This window comes from Lathamus discolor, chromosome 1 (genome assembly GCF_037157495.1).
Source record: "Lathamus discolor isolate bLatDis1 chromosome 1, bLatDis1.hap1, whole genome shotgun sequence".
NCBI classification, from domain to species: Eukaryota; Metazoa; Chordata; class Aves; order Psittaciformes; family Psittacidae; genus Lathamus; species Lathamus discolor.
In genome coordinates this window covers 158,402,713-158,415,870 of record NC_088884.1, presented here as the reverse complement: position 1 = coordinate 158,415,870, position 13,158 = coordinate 158,402,713, and the positions used below count along the sequence as shown (strand labels likewise).

Sequence of the window (13,158 nt, the reverse complement as noted above, 5' to 3'; positions counted from 1 at the left end):
GTTAGTGAACTGTTAACTATTCCCTTCCCTTTCAAGGAGAAGCTAACATTTTAATACAGAAATTCATTTAGCCAAAATCCTACACCGTGTATTCTTAAAAATAGCACTCCTTGTCCCTCGACCGGCTTTCATACCAAAACCAAATGAACAAAGAATGCCAGAAATATACAATTGGGTCATTTGTGACTTATGTAAAACGACTGACCCAAATGATTACACTCCTGTCACTAGATTTCTGCCTGTTTTTATTAATACTTGTTAAATTTTGGGGGTTTTGTTTTCATTTGACTTCCTGCTTCCTTCCTAGGATCAGATACAAGCTGCTAAATCAATCTATATAAAGCAATCCTGCAGCAAAATACTCTAGAGAGCATTTTGTGGTTGTCTTATCCTTTTGTGATTGTTATTTTATATAAACCCACAATATTTTACAATATCTGGGTAGAACATTGTAGAATAGCACAGAGTTCACACACTAGTTGCTTTTATTTGTCTAGATCTGTTTTCACCCAAAACAAGCGTTTCTGCACAGTATCATCTCAACAGGAACTGCAACTCAATTAAAAACACACTGAATGACCAAGAGTTCCAGGTCTTCAGAAATATTAATCAGCCACAAAATTAACGCAGTTAACGGTAATTGAAATGTCTAACCTTCAAATATGCGATCCAGACGTTGCCGCTTCACTTTGTGTTTGTCCATTAGAGACATAAGAGTAGAAGCTCAAAGAACGTCTCCACACAGCTTGGTGATGGTCTTCTCCAGCCAGCCACAAGTCAGAAATGCTTATTGTCTTTTATAAACTTATTTGCACCTGTGAACAGGAAGATAAACTTCTTTAAAACACTTTTTCCCCCCCACACCTCTTTCCAGAAAGAGGCTCTATATCTAATTGAAACTGTTAAGAAAAGACATAAAGGTTTTTAAATCATATTAGGGAACCCATCTTTCAAAGCAAACTGCCTTCTAAACAGGTAGAGATGCAAAGTGCACAGCACAGCTCAAACACACCAGTGTAAGAAATGTTCCAAGACCTTTCCTCCTTTTGGCTTTCAAATATTGGCTCTTTCACTCAACACATCAGCTGAAGAATGTATCTTGGGCAGGCACAGGTACACGATTCCCATAAAACAACAGAAATGTGCCCACGTGGAATGAAACTGGAACGCCACACTTTTCCATCAGAACACTCGCGGTCAGAGAAAAATACTAATTCTTAACTTCTATGCTGCCAATAATAAAGTAAAGCAGAGTTTGATACTTGGAAGTTGAAGGAAATAATTCAGAAAGCACAGACCTGAGGAAATGCATCACAGTGACAACACAACGCCAACATCTATATCAACCAAATGGCATTTAAAGTAGGCTTATGCATGACTAGGCAAGCTCTTTGGCAGCAAATACAGCTAAGCAATTTTCAGATCCCATGTAGCTGGGCAAGACAGCGTAAGGGTATTGCAACAAGCAGTCTGCATTTTAAGCCAAACCACTGAGATGCAGGAAGGGGGGATGGGAACAGAGAGAAGGAAAATCCCTCAAGAAGATTCTAATCACAGCAGTAGATTATAAAATACACATGAGCAAGTGGACAGGGCATAACTAAGTATACAGGCCCTCTATAAAGCATAGTCAGAACAACACTTTTATCTGCGCTTAAATACCTCAGTAGGCTTAGAGAAATAAGCTCCAAGAACTCTGTACAGTGCACGTGACAACAAGCCAAATAATCCACTTCCCTGTTTCCTTTTATTCCTGCCCAGCAGCTTTCAACATCAGTGGATAGCATTAAACAGCATTACAAGTGACTGAACCTAGAAATCTGCTTGTTTCTGTCTAGAGGCTAAACTTTTCTAAAACCAAAACTAGAGGCAAATTCCATCAACATATTATGAACATTCATGCACTCCTAATGCAATGAACTAAGAAAAATACTTTGAATATCAAGAAGTGCACATTTGCATTCAAATGGGGATCTTTATCAGCACGACCCTGCTCCATGCATTTGGACTTTTAACGAAGTTCCTTGTTTTGTGTTTATTTCATTTTAAAATGGAGCTAACGTGCAACATTCATCATGCTTTTAACACTTTGTTCAGCCCCATCCTTTTTGCTTTCCCTCCACACCTCTTTTTCTTTACCCTCAAATTCAAGATTCTTCCGCTGTACAATGTCTGATCCCAGCTGAACGTAACATCCCATCATGAGTGGGAGAAGTTGATGAAGAAAAGAGACCAGTTTTTTCTCTTTAAAAAGCAAACTGAACATTGCCCTGTCAGAAATTTTCTGCTACGTTTCCTAATACCAATTATTCTTACAAAATACAACTTTCAATATTGAACGTAGCTCTAAGATTGCACAAACATTACATCAAATCTCATAACTATTTTCAAACCTTCAAAGCCTGCTATACAGCCGCCTGCCTTTGCTTAGCCAACACCCCTAACCTGTGTAGAAGATCAATCCTAAGCTAGTCTTTAATTTATTTGCTTATCATTCCTGTTTCATAATCTCCTTCCTTCAACAGTCATGTTAAAAGATCTGGAGAACAAGAAACAGAAACCAGAACATAATGAACATTTTAAATACTAGTGGTGGTTTAAATTTTTATAGCTCATTTCATTTCCCATCTTGTAGAAACATATATGCCTGCTGGCCTCCTTGTGCTGTTTGTTTATTCATTCAGCATCAGATTTTTCCACTGTAGTCATTCCCTATACAAAGCTGGATGACAGTTGTAAAAACCAGACCATCTGTAACTACTGACCTACCACTGAAAGTGTCACCAGATGTTTTCTATCCATCTACAGTAGCTTCAAAGCATATAATATACATAGAGGGCTTTTTCTTTTCAACATAATTTGGTAATATTTTTTATTCACAGGAATTTGCTGCAAGTTTAAAAAAGCATTTTTGAGAAAAAAATTGAATTAACATGTTAACAGAGTTCTAAATTTAACCCTCATACAGTTTTATTATACTTCATGTTCTGACACAAAGAGAAGATGATGATATGGGAAGCATTTCCCAGCAAAACAAAAGCCTTATAATTATGGGAGTATTAGTTGCTGCAATTACTAAACCACAACATGAATAATTGTATTTAAGAAATTCACTAAAAATACACGCACACTGCCTAATGAATTAAAATCAACAAAAATACCAAATAGTATTTAAGATCAGACTTCTGTTATTTGATATTTTAAGATAAAGTGAGAATCCAAGTGATATAAGAATACACACTGCTTATCATATATGTCAAGTATTAGCTACAAAGCCACCTGAGAAACCATCAACATACAGAACCCTTCTGAGCAGTACAAATTTTAGATTAAAATATACACTGTTGAAAACAACATAAGAGGTTTTTCTTTCAGTTAAGCAAATGATTCCAGTGTTTGAAAATCCTTTTAAAGATAATATGCCTCTGGGTATTGCAGCCTGGAACATTTAGCTCTTTCCTGAGAAAGGAAGAGCTTTACTCTTTCCAAGACTTGATAAAATAAAAAGGGAATCTCCAACATTTTACAGGACAGCGAGCAAATCATACTGGCTAAAACAGGAATGTTAAATAAGTCAATTTTGATTTCAGTTTTCAGATAGCAGGTAACACGGATAATGGAGTAAGCTGCAAGTGAGATCTGAAGGAAGGTCTATTCAAAACTCATTATCAGATAAAGAGGATGACAAACATCGTTCTCTCTAAATTGGAGAGACATCAATTTGATAGGTGGACCACTCGGTGGATAAAGAACTGGCTGGATGGCCACACACAAAGAGTTGTGGTCAATGGCTCGATGTCCGGCTGGAGACCAGTAACAAGTGGTGTCCCTCAGGGATCGGTGTTGGGACCGGTCTTGTTTAACATCTTTGTTGGTGACATGGACAGTGGGATTGAGTGTGCCCTCAGCAAGTTTGCCGATGACACCAAGCTGTGTGGTCCGGTTGATACACTGGAGGGAAGGGATGCCATCCAGAGGGACCTTGACACGCTTGTGAGGTGGGCTGATGCCAACCTCATGAAGTTCAACCACGACAAGTGCAAGGTCCTACACCTGGGTCAGAGCAATCCCAGGCACAGCTACAGACTGGGCAGAGAAGAGATTCAGAGCAGCCCTGCAGAGAAGGACTTGGGGGTGCTGGTCGATGAGAAAATGAACATGAGCCGGCTTCAGTGTGCACTCGCAGCCCAGAAAGCCAACCGTATCCTGGGCTGCATCAAAAGGAGCGTGACCAGCAGGTCGAAAGAGGTGATCCTGCCCCTCTACTCTGCTCTTGTGAGACCTCACCTGGAGCATTGTGTGCAGTTCTGGTGTCCTCAACATAAAAAGGACATGGAACTGCTGGAACAAGTCCAGAGGAGGCCACGAGGATGCTCAGGGACTGGAGCACCTCCCGTATGAAGGCAGGCTGAGGAAGTTGGGGCTGTTCAGCCTGGAGAAGAGAAGGCTGCGTGGGGACCTCATAGCAGCCTTCCAGTACCTGAAGAGGGCCTATAGGGATGCTGGGGAGGGACTCTTCATCAGGGACTGTAGTGACAGGACAAGGGGTAATGGGTTAAAACTTAAACAGGGGAAGTTTAGATTGGATATAAGGAGGAAATTCTTTCCTGTGAGGGTGGTGAAGCACTGGAATGGGTTGCCCAGGGAGGTTGTGAGTGCTCCATCCCTGGCGGTGTTCAAGGCCAGGTTGGATGAAGCCTTGTGTGGGATGGTTTAGTGTGAGGTGTCCCTGCCTATGGCAGGGGGGTTGGAACTAGATGATCTTGAGGTCCTTTCCAACCATAACTATTCTATGATTCTATGATTCTAAGGAAGTAAATGAAGAAATTAATTTTTATTGAAGTCAAACAGTAGGCTAATCATACACATACTGGTAGGTTCCTTACTAGCAGGGAAGAGCTCCCCTCAAACCCAAAAGGTTGCGGCGCGCAGTGCAGGACCATAACCTTTGCATCAGTTTAATGTGAGAATTTTGTGTCAACCAAAGCATGCTTCCACTATTTGAACAGGTGAGGAAAACCTATCCCAAAAACAGTAAAGCCTCTCACGCATCACCTCAGATTAGTTAGCCCACTTGCAAAGAGGTTTGAGTGCAAACTCTTCTGAGCACAGATTTTTACCTATACAGCTAGGAACAGCAAATGGCTGATGTCTACCTTTGCCTCACAGTCAGCTTCTGTTGCATGAAACAATTTGTATGCTATCCCAAATCACATGATGAGGCATAAGAAAGCAAAACCAGAAACGAAAGTCACAGAATAGATCATTAACTTATCAAGAAGCTATGAAGTTCCATGTTACCCTTGGGAATCTCAACATTCATTTAAGTATTCTGATATACGGTCCTTGGCATGAAACTATATTGAGTTGCTGAAACAATTTTCTTTCTACTGTTAACTTTCTAAAAGTATACTAGAAGGCTATGGTGAGTTTGTATATTCTATATTCCATGGCCATCAGGTTTTGATTACCTCAAAAACTGAATAAATTTCCAAGACAACCCAGCCTAATGCTTTGCTGCTTCTTCTCTCCCACCCAAATCAAGATCTCTATTTTCGATGACACCTCCCGAGCCTTGAATAGCCCGTAAGTCTATTCTGCACAGCCCTGGAAGCAATATGGGTGTTTCTCTTATTATAGATATTTTAATTACCCTAAACTATTATACATTTTGCAGTAAGTCTTTTGTTTCAGATAGTAAATAGATCACCTAGGTCAACCCCCTGCCATGGGCACGGACACCTTCCACAAAACCAGGTAGCTCAAAGTGCCATCCAACCTGAACACTTCAAATGATGGAGTATCCACAAGTTCTCTAGGCAACTGTTCCAGTTTCTCACCACCCTCATCATGAAATATTTCTTTGGTATATCCAAGTCAACCACACCTAGGATTTCATGATAAAACAGTCACAGTCATCAATGACATGGACAGTGCTGCTCACCAAGCAGAAGGATGCCTTCTGCAATGACTACTGTTGCAACTGCATGACCACCAATGCGAATTGGTGACCTCACATTTGTTCACCTGAGCAGGTGAGAAACAAAACAGTTTTGAGGGTGCTTTCTGTTGTTGTTTCTCCTCTCCTCACCCACTGATGCTTGAGTATGACCAGAAGGACTCACAAGATGCACACCAGCTTCATGGCTGAGTGTCAGATATTTCTAGCATCTGAGATATTCCGTGCCACAACTGGCTCCCCAGTTTGTGCCCCTAAAAGCAGAGCACCAGAGTATGAATTTAAACCGCATATTCTGGAATTCCAAAATCCATTTTTATGGATTTCACTCTTCCCAAAGCATGAAATAGTAAGCTTTTCTGCAAACCTAACTCAGTGCACACACCACAAATAAGAATTATTCACTCTACAATAATTATTTATGTCCCTTTAAAGTTATGTTTCAAGTTTCAGGTTTCCCCCTTTTTTCCAGGAAAAGGACAGGCTATAACATACACTGAAGATAACTTAGACTCTTGCTACTGCTGAGATATTACTGAGAAATGCAAATTTATCTGAATTTCAGAATATTTCTGTAGTGCAAAACAAAATATCTTGTATTTGGCAAAAGAGTAGCCAGTATCAGTTTGATAAACGGCACAAAGTAAAATGACATGTAAAAATGCCAAGTCCAGAGAAATTAGCTTAATGTTCCAACAAAAGCAAAGATGCTGTTATATAGCTAAGGCTGTGGCAAGAGATCATGGAATCACAGAACGGTTTGGTTTGGAAGATGCTTTAAAGCTCATCCAGTTCCAACCCCTGCCACGGGAAGGGACACCTTCCACTAGAGCAGCTTGCTCCAAGCCCCTGTGTCCAACCTGGCCTTGAACACTGCCAGGGATGGGGCAGCCACAGCTTCTCTGGGCACCCTGTGCCAGCGCCTCAGCACCCTCACAGGGAAGAGCTTCTGCCTAAGAGCTCATCTCAGTCTCCCCTCTGGCAGGTTAAAGCCATTCCCCTTGGCCTGTCACTACATGTCTTATAAAGAGATGGCTCTAACGCTGAGAAATGGAAAAATAAAGCTGATGATATGAGAGAAACACTCTACTTGAAAGAGGTGCACAATCTGTAGTTGAACATTTCTAGTGTTAACAGCAGTAGTACACTGGAACATCCTACTCTGAAGCTCCATAGGACAGCATTTGTTTTTACATTTTACCTCCTACTGCTATCCTTTTCTGGATATACTGTGACTTATACTAAAATCTCCTGAAGAGTAAAACCATCACATCACTTTCACTGTACTCGAAACTACTCTTGCAAAGATTTAAACTACATTTAGAAATAATTGTGACCCAAGGAGCAGAACAAAAAGAGATTAATTGCCAGAAAAGTATTAGATCAGACTTTCTGTGCAAAAATTGAAGTTATTCCATCTTGTCTAACAAAAATTAATACTGAATTGAGAAGAAAATACATAATTATATTTGCCTGTCAGACAATTTATCTTACCATTAAATGTGGTTAAGCCACTTTGCCTTACCATTAGATGTCAGTACAGTCTAAGAGAAACCGTGCAGGGAGCTTCAAGATCAATCAATTAATCACAAAAGTGAAGTGATTACCAAATTAGATGCCAAAAAGAATGTTAGATACTATTTAGAAAAGGACTAAAACCCCAACCATTCTAATGGCATTACCTAAATCTAAGATGCTTCTATCTCAAAAGAGATGGAGAACTAGGAGTGCCAGCACAGGCAGTAAGTAGGGCTCTAGGCCTGGAATAGCTTGCTGCAAAAGGGGAAGAATTAATGTACTGGTACTCCCCAGCCTGAAGAAGACACGACTGTGGAGAATACAACAAATGCATATAAAATACGTACCATGTCTCAATTCAATGTCTAGGGAGCAGACAGTGAAAGAGTAAGCCAGCATATTAAAAACAACAGGAAGCTCTGTCACCAAGGATCTAATTAAATTGTAACATCTGGTGTCACAGGTATTGTGGATGCCAAAACTTGGAATTAGTAAGGTCTTACAAGGAATTAGACAAGTTTACAGAAAACACATCAGTGGTCACTGATAATAATGTCCACAATGCAAACCCTGCTCAGAAATCCATACTGGTGAATCTAAAGGCAAGAAAACCACTAGTGCATGCTTGCTTTGTTCTCATACGCAGAAATCGCTGCATTACATTATGCTGACCACATGTCCCTTTAGCTCAGAACCCAGCAGTTGCCATGAAATTACATGCTTCATGAACAGCGAGAGCAGAACAAACACAATACTTTCCTTAAACATCCACCAGTAGCTACTCTTAGAACAGATAGACCTGCAGCCCCTGTGACACGTGGGCAACACCTCACATTCTTAGGAAATGCAGAGGTACGGTACAAAATGGACTGATCCAGCCATGCAGAAAGTGAGGTCCACAGCTCACAGGAATGCACAAAAGACATCCTAACACAAAAGAAACTGGAATAAGTAATAGTATGTCTAAAAGATACTACTGGAATCATCAAACTGACATTCGCACCAATAGAGATGGTAGGAGACACCTAGGAAATGATCATAATTAAAGAGCTGCCAGTGCCATAAACTCCACCATGCTACATGGTAAGCTCTTCCAGAAACCTTTACTACTAACTGGTTTTGCTTAATTATCAGTTTAGCTTAAGCTTCCAGTCACAGATTTATTTTCATACCCTCAAGGTACCCCCCCTTTGGCACCACAAAGTCATCTCTTGATCTGTTCTTTACTGTGAGGGTGGTGAGGCACTGGAATGGGTTGCCCAGGGAAGTTGTGAATGCTCCATACCTGGTGGTGTTCAAGTCCAGGCTGGACAGAGCCTTGGGTGAGATGGTCTGGTGTGAGGTGTCCCTGCCCATGGCAGGGTGTTGGAACTGGATGATCTTAAGGTCCTTTCCAACCCAAACCATTCTATGATTCTATTTGCGGAAGAGACCAAACTCCTTTATACTCTCCTAGAAAGTCATGTTTCTCATTCTGAATTGCGTCAAACCTTTGTAGTATTAAATTCAACAGCAAGTCACTAAAGTACTGCTCTGTGAGTCTAGCACACGACAAAGCCTTGGAGGAGCAGTTACACTGATGTCCAATACAGGAGAACCTTTACTACTCTCCTTCACAGTCCTCGGATACATTCTGGGACCACATCTAAGATGAAAAGACTTTGCACTTGGTTCAGTTTATTCATCACCAGTGCAAAGCCGCTGCTTTTTAGGATGGGGTAAGTCTAAGTACCCTGTAAGTACAGCAAACAGTCTCTCACTCTGTATTTATGACCTCAAATTTGAACACAAGTTGATAGAGTACAGCTCATCAACGCAAACTTGATTGCTCTGCAGCACTTCCATCTCTTTTTTTGATCACATCAGCAGTTTTTACTATATTTATCAGTGAAGGGTTTTTCCTGTTGATAAAAATGTTCAAAATAAGGCCAAGAATGCCTTTTGCCAGCACGCCATTAAAAACAAAGCTTATGGGGTTTTGACCTACTGCCCACTATTCTTTAATCCTGTGAATAACTTTTTTGTACTATTCCGTGTTTTTAATAGAATTTACCAGATGTTTTCCAAACTATAGTGTAATTAATTCGATAATCATAATCCCTTATCATTATGGCACAAGATTATAAAATGGTGGTTTTGACACGGGATGTGGTAAAAACAAAAGTAGAAGAGGCTGAGACAGGAATTCTGTCACTGTATTTTATGAGATGCTTGTCTTCACCATAAGGGGTTTTTTCCCCATGCTTTTCTTTCCTCAGCAGCATTCTCTCTCAATTATGCATCTGTCCACAAGCCAACAAATTACTCACTGCTGAAAATGTGTCACTACAGATGTGTATGACTACAGAGTGATGGGAAGCATCTCTGCTAACTCAAATTTCTAGGTCATGCATAAAACTTGATTCAGAAGCTCAGACTAGGACTAGAAAATTACTAATGGCTACCCGAGACACCTACAGTTTAAGTGAAAAAAGACATCCTCAGCATCAGGAAACAGTCACTCACTGAGTAGTCCTACAAGCTATGCTACTCAGCAAACAGTATTTGTAATCACTTCCCTATTTTCTGAAGTCTGAAATGAGAGAAAGCTGCTTTGAAACAAGATGATGTTCCTTAGAGATCCGTATAGCTACCAGTGCTGTTTAACATCTTTGCCAGCAACACGGACAGTGGGATTGAGCGCACCCTCAGCACCAAGCTGTGTGGTACAGTTGACATACTGGAAGGAAAGGATGGGATCCAAAGGGATCTTGACATGCTCAGGAGGTGGGCCTGTGTGAACCTCAAGAAGTTCAACAAGGTCAAGTGCAGGGTCCTGCACCTGGATCAGGGCAATCCCAAGCACAAATACTGTGTCCAGCTCTGGGATTACCAGCATAAGGAGGATGTGGACCTCTTAGAAAGAGTCCAGAGGCCTTGAAGACGCTCAGAGAGCTGGAGCACCTCTCCTATGAAGACAGGCTGAGAGAGCTGGACTTGTTCAGCCTGGAGAAGAGAAGGATCCATGGAGACCTTAAAGCAGCCTTCCAGTACTTACAGGGGCTGACAAAGCTGGAGAGGGGCTTTTTACAAGGACATGGAGAGACAGGACAAGTGATGGGAAGAAGTTCCTCCCTGTGAGGGTGCTGAGGCGCTGGCACAGGGTGCCCAGAGAAGCTGTGGCTGCCCCATCCCTGGCAGTGTTCAAGGCCAGGTTGGATGGGGCTTGGAGCAAGCTGCTCTAGTGGAAGGTGTCCTTGCCTGTGGCAAGGGGTTGGAACTGGATGAGCTTTAAGCTCCCTTCCAACCCAAACCACTCTGTCATTCTATGAAGATCAACCTCCACTCAATTTTTTGTGAACAGGCTGAAGAGCTGAAAACCTCCTTCCCTTTTGGAAAGTTGGGCGTAAGAGACAGTAACTGTGTAAATGAAAGAAACAAAAGATTTTGGATTTTGAGAGCAACAGCAGTGAAACTGAGCTGCCTCTACAGAAAATAATTCAAAACACACGATTTTCATTACTTGAATGAGGAAACTCAAAATTAATAATATGTATTTAATATTTTAATGCACCTGAGAAAGCATAACAGGATGCAAAGAATTAGTCATCACTCATGACAATAAAAAGGCTAATGCCTCGGTTAATGAATTCTCTACGAAAGGAAACAATTACTGCTGCATTTCATGAATCTCCATTGCTAGAAAGGATTCAAACCAGCAGGGAGAAAAGATTACTTTTAACCTTTTATTGATTTATTGACCCTTCTCTTTTTTCCTCCAAGAAAGACACAAACCCACATCAAAATGCTAGGCACATGGACTCCGCACGTGAAACTGGGTCCTCTCTGTCACAGATCTACTACTATTAGAAGTAGCCCAGGGATGTCCGAAGACCTGTGCTTTATGGTTAAAACTACTGATTAAAATAGCATATGCTTGTTCACTGGCAAAGAAAGAGTGAGGAGAAAAGAAAGGAGCTATATTCTGAAAGCGAATGAGAAATGCCTAAAGACATTTAGGTTAGGAAGTTATTTAAGGCTAATTAAGTCTAGAAAAAGAGCTGTGGGACCTATGTTGGTTTTTGCTCTGCACCAAGAGGCCCAGTACGCTGTGTATGTGCACACACGCTGCTGTAAGGAAGCATGTTAAGTACTGGGAAAATATCTTTTTGAGATTGAATAGTCTCACTTTCCACTTGAGCAGTAAACTGTTTGTGCAATATTTAAATGATATGATTGTGCCTCGTTTCTTCAAAATTGCTTTTATTCCTAAGAAGTATTTTTGTGAAATAACTTTATTCATATAAGGCAAATATGATTCTTGGCCATATTTTTAGTTTGCCCATATTACTGCTCTGTGGCAAAAACAAACCAACCGCAGCATCAGGATCACAACAACAGGCTTTTCTTTTATACTGTTTACAAACCTTATAATATAAACTTTTCATACAAAAAGTTAACTTCCCTTATTTCAACCTGTGCAGTACTACAGCACTAGACTGGGTACACATGACATCCTTCATGGAAAGCATTTTCAAGACAAGTATAAATTCATCTTGTAATACTTTGTGTTGATCAGAATGCACATTTAGAGACTTTAGGAACACAATTTTAACTGTTTAACCAACTAACTACTACAGATACCAGCGTTTTTACTCAATTACTAGAAGAAGAAAGAAATAGAAGATGCTTTGAATGATCAGACTTCCAGAGAATGTGTTCCAGTTGTGCTCTGGGTGAAAAAAGAAAATACCAAGGATAAAGTTTTGCTACTGTAGCTCCTACTCTTAAGACTTCGGCAACTCATTCGAGTCAGAACAAACGATACCTGTTCAGGGTATTTATCTATGGCTTCCTTAGGTGCCCTGGTAAAACTACATTTTTACAGTAGCACATAAATGTATTTCATAAAAACTGTACATAGCCATATAAGAAATTACATGAGTTTGGGATTTTTAATGCAGTAGAAATGCTGGACCACTACCTCTTCCCAGTTTAATGATAAGATGATTTCCACCGCCTAATAACAGTAAACCAGTAAATATCAAGAGCGTTTACCCTGCATTTACCAGAAATCAACACTAAAAAGGTACTTAATTGCGCAACTCATACATGACCGTTAATAATACAGCATTTCTTTGTTTCTCTGACATTTCTACTATTAGTAGAAATATATGTTACATAAATCCTTTGGAAGTTTGTGGGGTCAGAAAAGCTATATTTCTTTAATAAGCAGGTACAGCTACACTAAGAATATACTTATATATAAAGTATAACACTAGATATTGGTAAAGGGTTTTCCTTCCTTACCAAGCAATAAAAACTTGGAGATCAGGCAATATAAAACAAGAAACCAAACAAGTCAAGCTCTATTTACTTTAAAAGTATTACCCTTTATGTTTTCATTCAAGCCATCTTTGTCCAGCTTTGCACTTTCACCTACAGTCCTCTAAACCATAGAATGCTTTGGGTTTGCTAGGTGCTTTAAAGATCATTTAGTCCAACACCCCATCATGGGCAAAGACACCTTCCACTACATCGGGTTGCTCAAAGCCTCATCGAACCTGGCCTTGAACACTTCCAATGATCCATGGATGCGCAACCACAAAACAGCGTTAGATTTCACAGATCAAAACCAGTTTGCAAATGCTGTAAACAGTGGCTACAACCCCTCCCCAACTATCAGAATACCTATTTGGTAA

General features: G+C 40.4%; 1 protein-coding gene across 1 annotated transcript in view; it reads right to left on the bottom strand.

Annotated features, from left to right (window-relative positions):
• The window catches only part of CTBP1 (C-terminal binding protein 1), a 256,911-nt gene that overhangs the window by 193,530 nt on the left and 50,223 nt on the right, over positions 1 to 13,158 (bottom strand). Inside the window, exon 2 of the mRNA XM_065661068.1 lies at positions 655 to 815. Coding sequence (XP_065517140.1) covers positions 655 to 712 — 58 coding nt within the window. The 5' untranslated portion in view covers positions 713 to 815. The remainder of the gene's footprint in view (positions 1 to 654; positions 816 to 13,158) is intronic.